The sequence below is a fragment of the Telopea speciosissima genome, chromosome 2, assembly GCF_018873765.1.
Source record: "Telopea speciosissima isolate NSW1024214 ecotype Mountain lineage chromosome 2, Tspe_v1, whole genome shotgun sequence".
Classification (NCBI taxonomy): domain Eukaryota; kingdom Viridiplantae; phylum Streptophyta; class Magnoliopsida; order Proteales; family Proteaceae; genus Telopea; species Telopea speciosissima.
The window spans coordinates 81,049,025-81,070,373 of NC_057917.1; the positions used below are offsets into that span (position 1 = coordinate 81,049,025).

At 40.8% G+C, this 21,349-nt stretch overlaps 1 protein-coding gene across 2 annotated transcripts in view; it reads left to right on the top strand.

Annotated features, from left to right (window-relative positions):
* The window catches only part of LOC122652246 (protein FORGETTER 1), a 62,749-nt gene that overhangs the window by 26,881 nt on the left and 14,519 nt on the right, over positions 1–21,349 (top strand). Inside the window, exons 21-29 of one of the 2 annotated variants that reach the window (XM_043845932.1) lie at positions 13,492–13,587; positions 13,713–13,800; positions 13,901–14,026; positions 15,156–15,256; positions 15,339–15,462; positions 15,540–15,617; positions 15,703–15,821; positions 17,458–17,511; positions 17,605–17,707. In XM_043845932.1, coding sequence (XP_043701867.1) covers positions 13,492–13,587; positions 13,713–13,800; positions 13,901–14,026; positions 15,156–15,256; positions 15,339–15,462; positions 15,540–15,617; positions 15,703–15,821; positions 17,458–17,511; positions 17,605–17,707 — 889 coding nt within the window. The remainder of the gene's footprint in view (positions 1–13,491; positions 13,588–13,712; positions 13,801–13,900; positions 14,027–15,155; positions 15,257–15,338; positions 15,463–15,539; positions 15,618–15,702; positions 15,822–17,457; positions 17,512–17,604; positions 17,708–21,349) is intronic. The other variant, XM_043845933.1, reaches the window with a different exon arrangement.

Below are 21,349 nucleotides of genomic sequence, written 5' to 3' on the forward strand. Positions count from 1 at the left end.
TGGCCATGTTCAACGAGGCCTTGTGATGCTCCAGTACTGAGGAGTGATTTGATAGAAATTGAAGGAACTAAAAGAGCTAGGGGCAGGCCTAAAATTACCCTAGGGAAATGGTGAGGGAAGACATGCATTTCTTGGGCCTTCTTGCAAGTATGACCTTTTATGGAGCTGATTGGTGGACAAAGATCCATGTAGCTGACCCCATTTATTTGGGATAACGTTGTGTTGTTGTTGTGCATTGATATGACTTCTATGTTGCATATAAGCATAATTTTTTGAAATCATCATTGCTATTTTACATATAGTTATATATACTACACTCTTAGGGCGCCTAGGTAGCCCTCCAACGTCTTTGGTAGCCTAGGGCCTGGATGATAACACTTATGTTTTTGAGCCATGTTTCTATTCCAGAAATGACTTTTTGTATTTCTGTTACTGGGTTAAAATTCTGGGCAAAAAACACGTTTGGTAACGCATAATAATTTCTATTTCTTGGCTAGCAAAGAAAGAGAAACACATTTGTTATGCACAATCATTTTTGTTTCTAGAACTTCTATATATTCAAAGATTTATTGAGTACCCAAAAATTTGGTGGAGGTGGAGGTGGTGGTGGCAGTAGTATCGGTGGAAGTGGAGGTAGCAAAGGTGGCGGTGGTGGTGGAGACGACGATAGTGGAGTTGGTGGTGATGGTGCTGGAGGTAGTGGTGGTGAAGTTGCATTGGAAGTGGTGTTTTATTTTGAACATGAAATTAATGCTTCACCCATAAAATTAACCATATGCTCATTAAAGAGCAACTTCCCACTTATTTCTTCCTTTTATTTCTGGGACAGAGAAGCTTCAAATTGGAGCTTCTTTTTTTTAAATTTAATTTCTCAGCAACTTTTTTGTCCCGGTTGATTCCCAGGAACAAAAAATTGAATCGGTGTTAGCAAACGGATTTCTCGTATTTTTTTGTTCCCAAGAACAAAAAAATAGAGAAATAGAAGGCTACGTTAGGTAACGTTCTTCGTAAAGAACTGGTGTTTTTTCCCAACAATGTTTTTTTTGCTGTTTTTGGTCTAGAACAGCATTCTTTGTATGTAATTGACCGTCTGGCAAATATGTTCCAGAACTGTTCTCAGTTATGGAACAAATATGATGTTTGGTAAAACATGTTCTATAAAATACTGCTGATTTCACCAGTCTTACGTTATAGTCTCTGCATTCACCAGGAAAAGCGAAATTTTTGATAAAATTCTGCTGATTTCTCCTTTTCTTTTCTAATTCCTTATTCCAATAAGAATCAAGGTGAAGAATCACAGCGAAATGAAAATAAACAGTAACAGATGAAACGATGAAATGGAAAAAGAACGAATCCTTTAATCCTTCTTCCTCATAAGAATTTTTTCACAGAGACAGCAAACAACAGCCATCCTTTCCTACAGAATCACTCCACATCAACAGTTCAAAATCAGAGCAAATGAACCACAAAGGGCATCAAGCAGCAAACGTGACTGTTCTCGTGACAGCCATGCAATCAGTCCAGCAGGGAACCCTCTTCTTCCCTCCAATAAGGAACCAAAAACGATAAACATAGGCGGGAAAAAAATATCGACTTCAGATGTAGCTGCCCATCTCAGTATTGGACTAAGAACCAAATAAAAATTTCAAAATCATCTTCAGCCATTCAGCTTCAAATGACTAGAGATTTGAGAGAATCGAAATCATCTCCTTTCTATGTAGCAGATAACTTCAGAAATCGACATCAATGATTTCACATGTTGAAACCCTAACAAAAATCAATACAAGTACTTCATTGAATCAGTATACGAAACCCTAGTTCATAGATTCGCAGGAGAGAGAGATGCCTCTAGTCTCTATGACAACTATGATGTAAAATACATCGACATTCCTATTATGTTATGAATAGCCACCATCCGTTGAAAAGCCTTTACATTGGTTGGACAGAACGCGTCCGATTCTTGTTAAAGGCAGATAGTTTTGTAATAATTTAGTGCTAATGTATTATTTTGGATGATTAAAATATTCATTACTAAAGGAAGGAGAAAGGTCAAACAACCAACAAATTACAAGACCCACCCTTTACAAAGAGGAACGCAGGGGCCCGAAAAAGTGAAGGGGAAGAACCACAATGGACCAAAATCAGCCAAACATAACTCGACAAACAGCTCCACCTAGAAAGAAAGCACATAAACGAGAAGAGAAAAACCACAAAAATAGGAGAGCTCACTAATCGCATCCAGATGTCCCGAGATGGAACATGATCGCATATATTCCTACTTGAGGCAATATCTCGTTATTAGGCAAGGAATAATCCCGGGGAGGGCTTCTTCTTGGGAGCTAATGTCTCGTCGGTAGTGGACATGAAGAGGGGGTTGGGGGGACAATAAGGGCCTGAATGGGATGAGGGGTTGAACAAAGGGAGGGAGAGGAGCCCATTGGGTAGGGGAGGAGACGGGGGACGTGGGAGGGGCATGGTAATGTAGTCCTAGATAGGTAGGAGGCCTACTAGGAGCCAGGTAACAGGATCAATAGCAAAAGGGGTTGCTGGTTCGAATGGACAGCACTAGGTTTTAGGTTAGTTCTAGGGTTTAGGATGGGAATTTGGGAATGGGGTTTATAGGGTAATAATGGGCAGGTCTAGGGTGCTTTTATGGCATATAAATAATAGGATTTGGGAAGGTTTTAGAATTCTGCAATTTGGACAGAATTGAGTTGCAGGTTTTAGGTTTAATGGAGTGGGGGAATGGAGGGGTTGTAGTGGAGACTAAGGGCTAGGTTTAAGGTCGAGTGTAGGGAGAGGTGTGGGGGATATAGGCTGGAAGTAGGGTTCGAAATTGATGGCTAAATCTGGAGTTATGAGGGAGTCCTAGTTGAGGTAGGAGTTGCAGGTTTAATGGAGAATTAGGGTTTGATGGAGGGAGGGGGATGTGGATTAGGTTAGAGGAAGAAGGGAATAACTAAATTAACAAACAACTCATCGGATCTGCAGATCTACAATAGCAGCAAGTTGAGGAAGCTTGATTGAAGAAGAACAAGAACCTCCCGATCTACAAGATGCAAGGAGTCGATCGGAGTCCACCAATCCCTTCACCTTGATATTACCCACTGGGTAGCCTTGATATTACCCACAAGGTTCACTCAACAGAGCAGAGCAGCAGCTATGGCAGCAAACAAAAGTTTTTTTATTAATCCAATTCGTCTCTAATGCTGGCCTCCCTTAAACTTATATAGAAGACTCAAAAATAGACTTAGACACTAAAAAGGAATGGCCTAATCCTATCCCTAACCTATTAGGTAACTTAAACTGACTACGAAACTAGAATACTAAAGGAAATAGACTCAAAACATGGCTGGACTTATAGAGGCCTAATCCAGCCCAACGTACATCACATGACAAATTAAGTTGTCACATGACCACTTAACCAAGTCACATGATCACTTAAATTGAAACAATTGGATGCAACCAATTTGAACCGGTTCAATTAAAAAACATAAAAATAAACTAAGTATTGGGCTAATCCCGTATGCAACCTATATACCCAAATTTTAGGCCCATAAAAGTGGCCTATTACATTAGAAACCCATGGGATCAAAGGCCCAACATGTATGTAACCCAACCCTAGACTTATTTCCAATGAAACAAGCCCTATTTGATGATGAATCTGCATCACATGGGTTGAGTTGTCTGGGATTAGGGAGGGAGGGATTGACTGGGACACGTAAGAGGCTAGGCCCAAAAGAAGAAGAAACAAGGGATGGACTTGAAGCATGGGGGTTTCGATGTGGGTGTTATAACCTAGGGGCTGGGGTTGGCCTCGCAAAGGCAAGGCCCTATAGAAAAAGGAGCAGGAGATGGGCCAGAAGCCACAAGGGTTACGATGGGGAGGGTTAAATGGGCGTGGTTTATCTGTCTCAAAGGGGTAGGTAGGAAAGAGGGCCTGGTGAGAGCTCGACCTGGGAGGGTGAATTGTTGTGATAGTAGTAGAGGAGCATTTGAAGATTGACGGACGATGTAGACCATTCGAAGATGCAAGAGTAACTTTCTTTGAGCTAGTAGTAGCATCGTTTGTATGGGGAACATATCTAGGGTTTAGAGGTGGGACCAGGGCAAGGGCTTCAGGTCGAGTTCTCTAGGGGTAGGGAGGGTCACTTGGCCAAGGTATGGAGGTTTGATGAGGGCTGGATGTTACTGGACTGCAATTTAGGGTTTTGGGTTTTCATGGGAGTTGAGGGAATTTGGGGTTTTGATGATGGGATGAGTCTGAAGTTAGGGTCGAGTGGAGGGAATGCTGTGAAGGTGCTGTGGTTAAAATATGGATGGATTCTGATGGTGGAATAGTGCTGGACAGAATTGTAAAGGTTTAGCGTTTAATGGATCGATAGTTCTAATGGTGGATTGGCAATGGGGATCGATGGGGCTGGGTTTAGAGGATTAGGAGAAGAAGGGGGGAGGGCTAATAATATCAACCACTTAATTCACCAAAAAAAAAATATCAACCACTTACTTGGAATTGCAGGTCTTCAATGGCAGCAGCTTGAAGACAAGTGGCAGGTCCTCCCGATCTACAAGATGCAAGGAGTCAACTGGAGATCCACCAGTCCCTTCATCTTGATATGACTCACAAGGCAACACTCAATAGAGCAAGGCAGCAAGCAAGAACTAATTTTTTAATTCTGAATTGTTGGGGAGCCTCCTGCGATATGCTTTATTTGTAATATGGCTAATGCCCAAATTCCTATTCAGACTAGGAGTTTGATCACTAGGCTAATTCCTGATACAAGTCACTCCCTCTTTAGAAATCGTGGAGGGGTGTAGGACTGAAAAAACGACTTAAAATAAGATTATATTCCCTAAGCAATAAAAGAATAAAAATCACTTAAATTGAACCATGGTTTGAACCGGTTCAATTTAAATTTACAAAATAGACTAAGTATGGAAACTACTAATGCCAAATTAAACTAAGGCTCCAAACACTTGGCCCTATTCCTAGGGCTGCTTCTTCTTCTTCTTATGGATGTAGGCCCTTGGATCGGCATCAGCTCTCCCCGGCTTAAAAACATTCATCTCCGATGAATGGGTGAAGGCCATATAACGCTCATACAACTTGGGGTCAATAGAGTCTTGCAACCTCCATTGCTTGGTCAGGGAGAGTTTAACAATGTGAAATGGCGGTCGATTCCCAATGAAATAACCTACAAGGGAGTTCTGCTAGAGTGTAGCTTCTTCATCTAGCAACCCAGTAGGGCAGTTAGCAACCTTAGTGCCCTCAACAATGAAAAGGTTGACAAAGTGGAGGGGAAAATCTTCAGGAGATAGAGTGGGGGCTTGACTGAAGAGGCCATTCCACGTAGGGCGGGGGGTGGGGAGGGGTAAGGAGGGCCAAGAGAAGGGGATGTTGGAGGGGATGAGGGATTGCAGGGTGAAGGCACTGGACCAAAGAGGCCGGCCATGTATGCCGAAACTCAGAAGGGGGGAAGAGATCACCTTGTATCAGTAGCTTGGAACTCTTAGAATTGTGTTCACCATGCTACGTATTAAAAAAAAATGTCATCAACATTTTTTTACCTTTACATGTATGGCAATTTGAGGGGCCTGTGGATGCTAGTGAAATTAGGTTTGTAGCAGAACTGAATCTAAAACCTAATCTGTAGCAAGACAACTAGAAGAAGAAAGCAAAGAAGAAGAAGAAGAAGAAGAAGAAAAGAAGAGAGAGTAAAACCGTGAGGGAAAAGAAGACTTCTCACGATTTAGTTGAATTCCTAAATCGTGAGAGGGCTGTTATAATAAAACATTAATGAGTTACAATAGAAAACCCCAAAATACCCTTGAGACATAAAACTAATTAGAACTAACTAAAAGGAACCACAAAAGACATAAATAACCCCAAGCACCTAAATACGATAATCTTAACACTCCCCCTCAAGCTGGAGCGTAGACATCACCAAGATCCAGCTTGGAACAGCCACTTGCAAACTGTGGTCGAAACAAAGCTTTGGTAAACATATCTCCAAGCTGAAACTGGGACCGAACAAAAGGAGTAGTAATCAACTTCTTTAGAACAACATCGCAAACAAAATGACAGTCAACTTCAATGTGCTTGGTTCGTTCATGAAACACCGGGTTGTTGGCAATATAGATAGCAGCTTGGTTATCACAGTACATCTCCATGGGCTGATCACTGAAATAACCAAGCTCATGAGTAAAGGAACGAACCCACATCAATTCAGCAGCTGTGTGAGCCATAGCTCTGTACTCAGCCTCTGGACTGGAACGAGCAACAGTAGTCTGTTTCTTGCTCTTCCAAGTAACTAAGTTGCCACCAAAGAAAGTATAATAACCAGTAGTAGATCTATGATCACCATCAGAACCAGCCCAATCGGCATCAGAAAATCCAACAATGCTAGTGTGTCCATGACGGCGATAGACAAGCCCCTTGCCAGGAGCCCCCTTAAGGTAACGTAAAATACGACACGCAGCCTCCCAATGAACTTGCTTAGGTGTTTGCATGAACTGACTGATAACACCCACAACAAAAGAGATCTCAGGACGAGTAATTGTAAGATAGATAAGTCTACCGACCAGGCGTCGATACTGGTGTGGATCACTAAAGGCTGTGTCATCAGAAGCACCAAACTTGACATGAGGATCCATAGGAGTATCAATAGGTTTACAACCCGTCATACCTGTCTCATCGAGTAAATCAAGAACATACTCTCTTTGGGACAAGCTTAGACCGCGAGAACTGCGAACAACCTCAATGCCAAGAAAATACCTTAGGTTACCCAAATCCTTAATCTGAAAATTGTCGAGTAAATATGTCTTCACCTGTGCAATCCCAGAAGCATCATTAGACCCCTGTAATCTAACAAAGATAGAGTGATCAGAGTAGCACTGAGATAATCCACAACTAGCAACAACACTGCTAAATTTATCAAACCAGGCACGGGGAGACAGTTTCAATCCATAAATTGCCTTATGAAGGCGACAAACTCGAACACTATCCTCCCCCTGAGCAACATACCCAGGAGGTTGCTCCATATACACCTTCTCCTGCAGGTCACCATATCAGAAAGCATTCTTCACATCCATCTGGAAAAGGGGCCAGTCAAGGTTAACAGCCAAAGAAAGCAAGATACGAACTGAATTCAGCCGTGCAACAGGAGAGAAAGTCTCAAAGTAATCGACCCCATAGGGCTGGGTAAACCCTTTGGCAACCAAACGGGCCTTGTGCCGCTCTACAGTACCATCGGGATTGTACTTCACCGTGTACACCCAACGACACTTAACAAGATCCTTACCAGGTGGGAGATCAACCAAAGACCAAGTCTTACGAGAGATGAGAGCCTCCATCTCCACATCCATAGCATTTTTCCACTCAGGGTGAGACATAGCAAGGGTATAAGAAGAGGGAATAAAAGTAGAATGTAATGCAGTAGCAAAAGCACGATAATGAGAGGGAAGATGAGAAATAGGCACATAATTTGCCAGAGGATAAAGAAGACGGGTAGTGCAAGTACGAGTACCTTTTCTCTGAGCAATAGGGAGATCATCAACATCAACAGGAGGATCTGCAGGCAAAGAATCAGCTGGTGGCGGTAAAGGTGGGGCCGCAATAGGTTGAAGTGGGAGCAGCGGCTGCTGTTGGTGACGACGCACATAAACTTGTACAGGTGGGGCAGCTATCGGCAGAGGAAGAGGAGGAAGAGGAGCCGGGGCAGCAACCCGACCAACTTCATCAAGATGAACATCAACAGAGGAACCAACAAAATAAGGGGAATTCTCAAAAAAGGTAACGTCAGCAGAAATAAACTGTTGGCGAGTAACAGGGTCAAAACATCGATACCCCTTCTGGGTACAAGAATATCCAAGAAATAAACACTTAACAGCCCGAGGAGATAACTTATCAAGCCCAGGACGAAGCACATGAACAAAACACTGACACCCAAAAACACGAGGAGAAAGAGAGAAAACAGCCCGATCAGGAAACACTACTTTGAAAGGAATTTGATTATTTAGAACAGATGAAGGCATACGATTAATTATAAAACAAGCTGTCAACACTGCATCTACCCAATAGAGTTTGGGAACATGCATATGAAACATCAAAGAACAAGCAACATCTAACAAATGGCGATTCTTGCGCTCGGCCGCACCATTTTGTTGGGGTGTATAAGAGCAAGAAGTTTGGTGAAGAATGCCATTGTCAGAACAAAACTGTGAGACCTCACGCTGAATTAATTCAAGGGCATTGTCAGTACGCAAAGTTTTTAAAGGAACACCAAATTGAACTCGAATTTCATTATAAAACTGTTTGAAGACAGAAACAAATTCAGATCGATCCTTCAAGAGGTACAGCCATGTCATCCGAGAATGATCATCAATAAAACTAACAAAATAAGAAAACCCTAACCGACTTTTGACCCTGCAAGGACCCCAAATATCCGAATGAATAAACTGAAATAAAGAAGTACTCCTAGACTCTGGACTCAAAAGGAAAAATAGTACGATGATGCTTGCCAAGCTCACAAGCTTCACACTCGATACGGAAGACAGACTTGCAACTGGGAACAAGGTGCTGCAGCTTAGATAGAGAAGGATGTCCTAGCCGATAGTGCCAATGTAAAGGAGATACGCCAGGAGAAGTAGCAACCGCTGTAGTGGATGTAGTCCCCAAATCAAAGTAATATAGGCCTCCCTTCTCATACCCGCCACCAATCTTATTTAGGTGGTTGGGGTTATTTATGTCTTTTGTTGCATGATCCTGAAAGACACAATAAGAAGGGTGAAAGGTTATAGAACAATTCAAAGTTTTAGTTAATTGACTAACAGACAAAAGGTTAAGAGGAAGCTTGGGAACATGGAGAACATTAGTTAAAGATATGCCAGAAGACAAGGAAACTTTCCCATGACTAGTGACTGGTATAGAGGATCCATCTGCAATAGAAATTCGAGATGACATAGAAGGCTGTGTGTAAGATGAAAACAAATTAGGCTTACCGGTCATGTGAGAAGATGCTCCGGAGTCAATGACCCACGGAGAGGATGAGGACGCGAAGCAAGCAGTTGTACCTGAGTGGGCAAGGACAGCGGTAGATGTAGAAGAAGAAGCCTCAAGTTGCTGGACTCGTTGTAAGAGTTGAGAGACTAGATCATTAGAAGAATTACCACCATCAGTAGAGGATCCCAGGGCAGTGTCGAAAGAGTGTACAGAATCAGCCCCGCCATCAGATATAGCAGAGTTTGCAAATTGCTCACTGGCCCACTGTGGTATGCCATGTTTGAGCCAACACTTATCAATAGTATGATTAGACCGATTACAATGAGTGCACCATCGAGAACTAGCATCAACAGAACCAGAACCAGCAGTGTTAGACATATTCCCACGACCTCCAAATCTAGCTCCACGACCACGCCCAAAAATAGAACCACGACCGCGAGAAGAGGTACCACCACCACCACGGCCACGCCCTCCAGTAGAAGTGAACAGGGCAGAATTATCTTTGTTGGTAGGAGCTGAATCAGACTTCACCACTGAAGGGGATACAACTCTCTGGAGCCGACAATATGCTTCATTCATAGAGGGGATCTTCTCTCCAGTCAACAATTGACTTTTGACGGATTGAAGATCAGAATCTAACCCAGAGAGAAATTTGGCAACCAAAAATTCAGATCGTTGGGAATTAATTACAGCAGCATCAGTAGAGATAGGCTGGTATACATTAAGTTCTTCCCACATCCCCTTCAATGAACTGTAATAGTCACCAAGGGATTTTCCATCTTGTTTAAAAGAGAAGAATTTCTCATAGAGATCATAAATTCGGGACAGATTTGTATCTTGAGAGTAGCTTTGCCTGAGTTCTTCCCAAACACCCTTGGCAGTTTTATGGAACATAACATTAGAAGCAATGGAGGGTTCCATGCTATTCCAAAGCCAGCAAAGAAGGGTTGCATTCTCAGCCTTCCAATCATCATATTTGTCATCAGTGGATGGCAGAGGGTCCATGGTAAGGTATTTCATCTTCCGGCGAGCAGTGATATAGACCTCAAAGGCTTGAGACCAAAGTAGATAATTAGAAGCACCATTCAGCTTCACACTGGTAATCTGAATGTTAAAGTTGTCGGTAGAAGACTTAGTATCAGCCATTAGGGAAATTAATAGATGCAAACACCAATGCGATAACAGCCCAAGAGAAAAGAAACAAAAAACCCTGATCAGGGTAAAATCGATAGCCTTGAGGAGTAGGGCAGAACAGCCCAATACAGAAGTATAATCTTTGATAATAACCAGCACCAATGATGTATAATCACTGTAAATCCAGCAGCAAGGATGAAGAACAGATCCCAGAAAAACAAACAAATTGATTTCCTCAGAATTTTGGAATATCGATTGTCAAGGTTTTAGAGCAAGCAAGGAACCAATCTTCAAGGGCTTCGAACAGCAGCAGGGACACACACAAGCAGTTGCAGCATAGCAGAGAACTCTAGTCCTTCATGAATATATGACTAGAGTTCAGATCAATATAAGCAGCATATGGTTGCTGTAGACCACGATATAAACAAAGAGGTGAAAACCCTTCAAAACAGCAGCAGCAAGGAGAATCTCGTGGATCAGAATTCAATGCTCTGATGCCATGTAGCAGAGCTGAATCTAAAACCTAATCTGTTGCAAGACAACTAGAAGAAGAAAGCAAAGAAGAAGAAGAAGAAGAAAAGAAGACTTCTCACGATTTAGTTGAATTCCTAAATCGTGAGAGAGATGTTTATTTATAATAAAACATTAATGAGTTACAATAGAAAACCCCAAAATACCCTTGAGACATAAAACTAATTAGAACTAACTAAAAGGAACCACAAAAGACATAAATAACCCCAAGCACCTAAATACGATAATCCTAACAAGGTTATTGGTGTTTCACTACGTAGATTCAAATCAGAATTCTGTTGGCATGCTGCTTTCCATGTCTGGTTTGTATCAGAGATTCGGTTGGCCTTGGAAGGAGAGGATGTCTTTGCAGAAGAATGGTGGCAGGTGTTGGCTAGTACGGCGGATATTGGTTGGAGATTGAGAAGGGAAGCTAAGAATAGTGTCTCCATGAGGTGTGAAGGAGTCTAATTGTATTGTGGGCCTGGTTGGATGGAGTTGAATGACAACCAATTTTTATTTCAACTATATGCATCTTGTCTTCTGTTGAATCCCATGATTTGCAGTCAAGAAGTTGGTGACTTGCGGGAACCCCTTTGTGTTTGAATTTAAACTAAATTCAAACCATTAAAAACTCAGTTGGAAAGAAGGGTGATGGGGTTGCTATGAATGATATTGTAGGGTTATTGGATTGAGGGGGGTGGGGGTTGGGGGGTGTGTTGTGAATGCAGGAAGATTCATGGCCCAGTCCTTTATATTCATGTGATTTATGTTTGTGTTTCCAAAATAGTGTAAAGGAAAGTGCTTCAAATGGTTGTTTTTTGACTTTGACCTGTTACAAAAATGTCTAGGCATTTTGAATGTGTGTTGACAGCGACATTGTAAGGGAAAACCTTTTAGAAAGGCCGCTTGTTTTTGGTAGCGTGCTCTGAACACCTTCTCCACTGAGGCTTTCTTAATTGGGTTAGCCATACACTTAAAAATGGTTGTGGTGATTCACATGGCGTTGCAAATAATGCAGTTCCTGGATAAGAGCCTGCACCACTTTGCAACACCTTTATTTACAGCCATCCGCTTCTACAGCATCTAAGGTTCCTTTTAATTCCTTAATAGAGTTTTCTAGTCACCTAAGGGATTAGGGTTTAGAAAACCCAGGAGATTTCCAGAACCGTTGGGATAAGTAACAAATAAAATTTGGTGAAAATCAACAACTTAATGAAGACAGGTCTGATTTGGCCGTAACTCTGGTCAAGCAGTCTACTATTAGAGTAGAATGTGTCAATAAAATTCGATCATCTGATGGTTGGATCTCAAGTTATAAAGGTAACTACTCTAACTAGGAAACTGAAAACAACTAGTAAATTCAGAATTGATGCCTGGGTTTCAGGGCTCAAAGCCATAGTCAATTAATTGTCTAAAATAAAGATTAAACTGCAGACAATGTTCAGATTGAGCGAGGTCTGAACGAGTTTCAGAAAATCAGAAATTAGAAGAAGTTGAATTAAATTAGGATTCGAGTAGAAAACTGTATGTAAATCAGAAACTGAATCTAGTTACTGGATAGGCAAATATATGGCACGAATAAGCAGGGTTCCCCTTAAAGAATATGAATTTAATCTAATGGCTAACCAGAAATTAGAAGGGAAATTGGAACATTAGAGCTGCAGGTAAGAGAAGTTGAGAGAATCTGATAGTGAGAAGATAAGAGATAAGAACCAGTTCAGAAATCCACCTAAACTGCAGCCTGAAATCCACCAGAACTCATATTTGAGTCCCCCATATTCAGCTGCTGAATGCATAGCTACCCCAACTCAGAATGCAGTGAACACTACACCCGAGTCCAGAGATGTCTAAGCCTGAAATTCACAGACCAGATGAGCAAAAGAGCTTTTTCATTCATAGAAATTGTGGAATAGGCTTATGCCTGTACACTTATTTAAAATATTGGATTGGACAGAATCGAAGACTGAATAGAACTCACCTGGACCAATTCATTTACTGATAATGAAAACAGAAAGCATAAACTGACTGCTTCTCTCTCCAATCAACGGCTATATTTGGAGTCCTCTATCCAAACATCTTTAAATTATCAAGGAAGAAAACAACCAAATAGGACTGGATTTAGATAACATTAGTTCCAGCCTAACTAATGAACAATTACAAAATAAATAAATAAATAAAAATTGCAGCTAAGAAGCCCCCATGATTTGGTCAGGAGAGATTCCTGATCAAGATTAGAAACCGGACAGATTCAATGAATCTCGACACTGTAGTGGTCCAGTTTGACCCAGCCTATAGCCCTGGTCTGCTGCTGCATCAACCCTGGTCAAGTCTCTTATATGCAGATACTCAACCTATGATTTAAGGGCCGTGAGACCTTTGGATGTGGTAAGAGAGGAAGATTTGCAAGTTTATGAGAGGCATGCTGAAGTGAGTGGGGCTGTGAAGGTGCTATAAGGACTCTCTAGAAGAGACTCTACACTTTATTGCTCTTTCTCAAAAGTTTCATATCTTCTGTATGATCATGCTACTTATTGGAAACTAGGCTTACATTACTCCAAAGCGAAGAAGGGCAATGGCATTGCCTACACTTATATTTTTATTTTTTGTATTTTTCACATTTAGGCACATCTTGACGGAAAATGGTTCTTGAATTTCTGTCCTTTTATGTGGGTTTCAGTTAATGTTAATTATCTTTTTGTTCATATTAATGTTAATGTGTAATTGTATGTTTAATAACTCTGAATGTCCAACTACGTTACATTTCTTTCAGTGTTTGCTTCCAAGAGTGACAGGGAACTTGTATTTTCCTGACTGATTTGTTGATTCTTATCTATGATTGTCAGACTTCTCTTCACCAACCTCGGAGGTGAACGTCGATTTGCATCAATTGTTGCAAAGAGATTAGAATCTCTTGGAGCCTTAACGCAGGGGGATCGTAGGTAAGTTCCGTTGGCTCTTTCTTGTATTTGTTATCTCCGAATTACTAGAGATGGATTAATTATTCTTTTCAAAGCAATGTGCTATTCTTTGGAAAATTATGTGCACTCGGATGAACATGTTGCAGGGCTGGACTATCATTGAGTGCTTATAATTATGATAGTACTTATGGAAAGAGGGCCCTGATGATGATGTATAGAGGAATCATGGAGCAGGTTCTATCATCTACTAGTTTCTGCGGTGGCCTTATTATTCCTTCGAATCTTCAAAAGGGAGCTAGATTTTCTGTAATTTGACTGATATTTAGTTTTCCAGGATTCACTACCAGTTGTGCCGCCTGGGTGCTCATCTGAAAGACCAGAAAGTATTCAGGAATTCATCATCAAAGCAAAAGCTGCTTTAGTCTCTGTGGGAATAGTCAGGGACACTCTCCTTGGTAATTTTTTTTATGTTATTTTTTCAGATTATTTTCTCCTTATGGTTAGAGTTGCACGGTAAAGACAATACAAGTACTTTTGGTGTTTTTCTTTTCATTTTCTTTTCGGTTATTTTACGTATGTTTTAAAGTATCGGTATTGGGTATCATATCGGAAGGATGATTTTAGTGACTTACCATACCATATCCGAGAGACGCAAGATACACGTGAAATGGATCAAGAAATGCATGGAAATGCTTAGGATACATGCAAAATACAGTTTTCAAGCATAAAACACTATAAATAACCAGTATGTAAAGTATATCATGTATAAAAAGCAGAACAAATACGACGAGATAAGTGCATTCAATTGATTATGTATAAAGGATGAGGTTTCTTGAATGTACTTATACCAAAAAAGTTGCCATTTTCGGTTTTGGGGAAGATTTAGGGTTTAGATACACAAATCATTGCAAAAAAAATCTAGTTTGATGCAATAATTCACGTTGTTTTTCACTAATCTAGTGATCCATTGCAAAAACGATACTAAGAATCAAGATTTGAGCAAAATATTCATAGTTTTGGGAGGTACTTGTTCTTGCTCAGATCTGGTTTCGATCCTTGATTGTAGGCTGTTTAATCCCCAAATGAAGATGAAATCTGCACTACTTCAGTCGTTTTTGATGATACAAACCAGGAATCTAGTTGATTTTGCAAAAAAAAAAAAGAGAGAGAGTAGAGAATGCCTTAGCAGTCATTGGTCGTATTCTGCAGTTTATAAGAGACGTATCAAGTGTATCGATTGGTATCAACCATGTATCGACTGTATCGATGTGTATTTACCTGATATAGTCAATACAAATTTTTTAAGGTATTGTATTGAGGACTTCCGATACCAATATGTTTCTGCCGATATGGCATGATATGTTACGATGCTTTAAATGCTACTTTTATTCTCTTTGGGAATAATCAATAAAATGCTGTGTTAAAACTTTTTTATTTTTCATGTATTGTTATTGTTTGTTGTGTGCATTTTATGGATAGTCCCAATATGAAATCCTTTACCTCCAATGTCAGACTTTGTATATTGCTCTGTTACTGCCATTCCTGGGAACCATTTGATGATAAGTTATCATTTTGTCTTATTGTCTCTAGGAAATGGAAAGGTCATTGGCCGTATAGTTGATTCAGACATGAGCGATGTTGGACGCTTTCTTAATCGCTTATTGGGATTGCCTCCTGAGATCCAAAATAGGTTTGCATTGGATAAACAGGATTATGCATGTATAAATTCTCACAAATATTATGACTACTGACACACTACCTTTAAAATACAGGCTTTTTGAGTTGTTTGTCAGCATTTTTGATCTTCTGATTCAAAATGCACGTATAGAAGGACATTTTGACTCCGGAATTGTTGATATGAGAGCTAATGTCATTGAACTGCAAGGAACACCAAAGGTACTTGTGTGAAAGATTATCTGCTAATTTTATACGTGCCAAATTTTCTTTGAGTTGATTAATTTCATCTATTGCAGACGGTTCATGTGGATCATATGTCCAGGGCATCTACTGTACTATTTACCTTTACTATGGACCGGGGAATAACATGGGAGGTAAAAACTTCAATTTCTCCAAGTAAGTTATATTATCATATTGAAGAATAGCTGTGATATGTTAAATTGATTTATTGTAATGCAGTCAGCGAGAACATTGCTCACTGAAAAGGAAAAAGATGGGCTTGGTTCAACCTATGATGGATTCTATGAATCTATGAGGGAATGGATGGGAAGAAGACACTTCCTATTAGCATTTGAAGGGTATGATGATTATTTGTGTCTCTGTGTTGATTGGTTTCTTTTTTTCATTGTTTCCATATTTCTCTGTCTTCCGTGAAAAACATGTATATATTATTGCCGTATACAGAAAATAGTTCTGGCTGTTATTTAGTACCATGTGCTGCTTGCAATATTTTATTGGGCTAGAACTTTGATTTTCTTAAGTTTCTTAATTTGGAAATTTCAAGTGCAATATCTTCCTATAAATAGATGCCATCTGAGCTAAGAAGACCTTTAAGCCAAGAAGACAAGTATTCAGCTGAGTATCTAATGTAGGCTGTGAGGCTACAAATGCATGAAGGCGAAGGAAGTGATTGTATTCCAGCACTTAAGGTGATGGAATGACGGGCCAGGGGGGAAAGGCAACCAATACCAGGTTGATGAAAGTTCTTGGAATAACCTCCAAGATTTGGATTCTCTGGATAACTGTATTCCTTGTCTTGCTGTTATGTTCTTTAACCTTTTCCTTCATATGATTAACTTTTTCTCCCCTACCCCACCCCCAGTAAAAAAAAAATGGGCATTTTTTTACTATCTTCTCATTAAATGTTGAAAGGTCAGGTTACTTGAAATTTGACGCGGCCAAATTGATGTCGTATTGATGTCCTGATGTGCCATTATATATGGTCTATTTGCAAAGTGGATGTTGAAAACCTTATATGAGAAAGCTATGCCTGCTTAGTGCTTACAAGCTAGGGAACTAACTCAAACAAGGAAACTACTAACGTACGCAAATCTCCTATGTAGCTATCTATCCAATATAAGATAAAAAAAGGGTTGGAATTGCAAAAATATCCCTAAATAACAAAATAAAACCCTGCCAACTCCCTTTGGACCAAAAACCCATTTTTGGGAATAGTTCATTTCTGTCTAGGTTTCCAGATTGGTCATGCCGGTCTAACCATGATATTGCTACTGTATCATCAAGGGTGTCTTCTATCTTTTTCTTTGAAGGTTTCCGTGTACTCTTTGCATGATGCTCGTTAGCTGAGGTGTTGATAGCAACAAATGGTCATTTAATATATGTGGTTGAAGAGGTCCCAACTTGAGTTCATTCTTTTAATTATAAAGTTAGGTTGTATATAATAACATTTTTAGTGTGCAGCGTATGAGTAGGCTAAAGTTCTAGTCATGTGTGATAACAATTAAAAACTAGGAAGAAGGCAGCTAGTTTGGCGAAAGAATTACAAAGCAGTATCCTTTCCACTTGTGCTATTTATTACAGCACAAAATGTTTTTTTTCTTTTCTTTTTCTTTGCACCTTCCTTTATTTTGGATCAGATGGACTCAACGGCTTCAAGGATGTCAAACAAATTGAACCATAGGGTTCACAGGGTGCTTAGCAAAAGACAGAGATGAAACTTTCCCATTGGGGTTGCTATTAGGTTCACTAACGAGTTGTTCATCACAAGATACTTGTAAATCATACTGGTTAAATTTAATTGACCAAGTGGGATAGCTTGTTGGGGGTTTTTTCTTGTTTTACCTTATTCCGTCACTAACTTTGCTAATCTCCTTCATGGGGTTTTGTTAATTTTATTGCTTACATTTTAGGTTATTTTATTGCATGTACCCATTATTATTTTTAATGTCTATTGTTTTTCGTATTTTCTTTCAGCTCTGCTTCAGGAATGTTCAAAATATTCCGTCCAGCCGTTGGGGAGGCATTGAGGTTTTTAAAGTTACACTGTATCACAATGCATTTGGTTTTAACCTCTTTATATGTTCATCACTTACCTTTGCCTTTTTCCTCTTTTTCTTTCAGAGAGATGCCAATGGCTGAGCTAAAAAATAAGTACAGAAAGGTTTCTGGTCTAGAGAAGGCTTGCAAAGGTTGGCAAGACGAATATGAAGTTTCATCCAAACAGGTAAGTAGATTCTTGATGACCATCATTGGTTCATTCATTTTTTAATTTGTGATAGATGAAACCATTTCCAATTGGCACTTGATAATTCTTAAAAGTTAAAATTCTCATCTTCCTTTGAATTGCTTTACCCAAAATCAATGGGTCATTTGCAAACTGTGGATGCGAAATCAATGAACTAGAGTTCTATACCTGGAATACATCCAACATCCCTAGCTCATCAGCAGGAGTCCACTGAGCCCCTCCACTGGAAGATCAACTAGGGGTTATAAAGTCATTTTGCCACAGTTCCCTTTGTTAGAGAATTACTCTACTGGAGAATTATTACTGACAGAAAGTAAAGGTGTTTACACATGTTTGAATTGCCACATTAGCAAGTAAATTTTGGTTCTTTTATGAGCTTGATATTTCTGTTGTTGCCTGAGTAATATTTTTGTGCACTGCTTTTACATATGTACGATCAGAATCATTGGAAATGTTTTATTGAACTATGGGTCATTTAACTTGTTTTTGTGATTTTCAACAGGACAGTGTCCTTTAAAATGTGTGTGTGCAAATTAAAGATTTTCCAATGTCGAAATTTTTTATCTTATGTGAATAAAACATTACTAAACTAAATGAAGGAAAAATACCAACCCTTTATTGGCATATGTAACATTTAAAAAAAAAAGAAATTCTTCAGTCATGCTTTTACATTTGATGCAAGATGGAGGATCATCAGCTCTGAACACAAGCTCATCTAAAAAGATTCTTTGACTCATCCATTAATGTAATTTGAAAGTTTCTCTAGTCAAAGGCCCATTAGTGATGTATATAAGAATCCCAATCTCTTGGCCCTAACATACAATACATTTTGAAATAAAAGGAAAGCAGTGTCTTAAATTATGAGCATCTAATTTTAAATTACATAAATTATAAGGAAGCCCTGTGGCTCGACCACTTGCACCCGTTGGGTGTTCTCTTTTCAGTGATTGGGGCGCAGGTGGTCTACTCTTCTGGTATTGATAAGCATTCCACTGTTTCCTCCATCATCTCCCAAGGCTCCTGGTCTATCCCTTATCCCTCTCCTCCAGCTTTCTCCTTGGTCTGGTCTTCCCTCCCCACCTTCCGGCTGGCCCTCTCCCTCCCTCTGACTGTGTAACCTGGCTCCCCTCCTCTATTGGCCTCTTTAGCTCCACCTCCGCCTGGCATTTTGTTCATGTGCGTGCCACCTCAGTCCTTTGCAGTATGGTTGTTTGATTCAAGGGTCACATTCCCTGCCAAGATTCACGGTTTGGAGAGCCTTAACCCATTGCCTCCCCACCCAGTCCTTCCTTATCAACCGATGAATTCATGTTCCCCCATCTTGTGTTCATTGCTGGAGTGGTCTGGAAGGCATTGACCAACTTTTCTTCTCATGCCCCTTTTCCTCCTCTATTTGGAAAAGAGACCTAAATAGCTGCTGGCCTCGTCACAGAAGAATCCTACCCTTCGCCAGGGAATTGCTTTGGATCGACATGAACTTCTCAGGTGGCTCTGTATGTGATATTGTAGGGAAGCTTGTTTTTGGTGCCACCATCTCCCTCCTTTGGATGGAGCGGAATCTTCGAAGATGGACCTCCAATTCTCGCTCTTTAGACATGATTTTGGAAAGCCATCTACTTTGATGTCAGCTCCTAGATTCATTTATTATCTCATCGTTTAGTTCGCGACACCCCTAGGAACAGGCGTATTGTTGTCTCTTGGGGTTTACCTGTTTCCCTGATTCAGCATTCTGACCCTTCCTTAGTTTTGCTCTCCCTTCCCCCTCCCCCCCCCCCCTCACGGGGTTTTGTTAATGAATTCTTTATTCACCTCCCCCACCCCCCCCCCCCCCCAAAATAAAAAATATAAGGGTCAAGCTAAAGCAACCCTATTACAACGATGTAGGATGGATTCTGTTAGAGCACTGAATTAGTAGAAGCATACAAGTTCTGGCATGTACTAGACAATGTACTTCAACGTCTCAATCTGAGAGAGGCATCTTCTTCAAAAACCCATGCTCTTTCACTTATGCTCTCATTACCGGGACTAAAATAAAAATGTTAATGTATTTTCTCCTTTATGAAAAGTATTTCCATTTCTATACAAACAAAGTAGTTGTCCCATCCCCTCTTCCCGCCCACCGTCCTGAAAGCCTGGCGCATCCTTGTCTCCCCCCCCTCCCTTCCCCTTATTGCCCTTGCCAGGAAACTTCGCCACACCAAGTCTGCCCTCAAAAGTTGGAACATCTCCACCTTTGGCAACATCCCCTCCCAGCTCTCCTCTTGCAGGTCCAACCTTTCCCTTATCTAAACTAGGCTTCTGTCGGATCCCCTCAACCCCTCTCTTGCTCTCGAGGAGAAGAAGCTCTCCGAAGAGCTCGCTTCCCTCTCCTCTCTTGAGGAAAGTTTCCTTCGCCAAAAATCCCGCATTAAGTGCCTGGACCTTGGAGACTCCAATTCTGTTTATTTCCATAGATCACTGAAAGCCAGGCTGAATTCCAATTCCATCACTCTATTGCTCTCTCCCGATGGGACCCCTCTTTCCTTTATCCTGGTCATCAAATCGGCTGCCAGTTCCTACTTCTCCAACCTTCTCAATCCCCCCCCTTCAACCCCTCCCCCCTGGCCTCATTGATAAGTTTGTCCCCCCCCCCCCAATCTTTCTGACTTGCTCCATGCCATCCCCTGTGATGATGAAATCTCTAAAGCGATTCTCTCCCATAAATCCAATAAAGCTCGTGGCCCTGATGGCTTCAGTATGGGCTTTTACCTCAACTGCTGGGATGTGATCAAAGGTGATCTCTTCAAAGCTATCCGTAGCTTCTTCTTCAAGCCCAGCCAGCTTGCCCAGGTTAATCAAACTTTTATCTGCCTCATCCCTAAAAAAGATGGAGCATCCTCCTTATCTGATTTTAGACCTGTCTCCCTCTGCAACCTCACCTACAAGTTCGTTGCAAAGATCCTGGCCAACAGGATTAAGGCTGTCATTCCCTCCCTTGTCAGCCCTAATCAATCTGCCTTCATCTCGGGTAGAAGCATTGTTGACAACATCATTCTTTGCTCTGAAATTCCTTGCTTAAGTAGCTATGCCTAATTTATTTTTTTCTTTCCTTTTTCATTTTCTTTTCGAATGGAAAGGATGTTCGAGTATTTGGGCATGACAGAGTATGTGTGTTGGACGGAGGCTTGCCACAATGGCGTGCTTGGGTTTTGATGTTGAATCCAGTTGCTTCGGAGATGCAATTTTGAAAGTTAAGGCCGCCGTGAAGCGATAGAGAAAATTTATCGAGGAGACAAGTAAGTTATTCACCCGTCTAGACATAATATTGTATTCTTGCATTGTGTGTGATATATTTTATCCCATGCAATTTTATTATTTGCTTTTGCATCCCCTACACTATTTTTGACCGTAAATCTCACAGCCCAGCAGCCCTCATGAAAATCGACCTTCATAAGGCGTTTGACTCCCTTCGTTAGGACTTAATTTGTGATGTGCTTGCCCAAATGGGTTTCCCCCCTGCTTTTGTTCGTTGGATCTATGCTTGCATCTCCTCCCCCACCTTCTCTGTCCTTGTCAATGGATCCCCAGCTGGCTTCTTCCACTCCAAAGTGGGCATTCGGCAAGGCTGCCCCTTATCCCCCT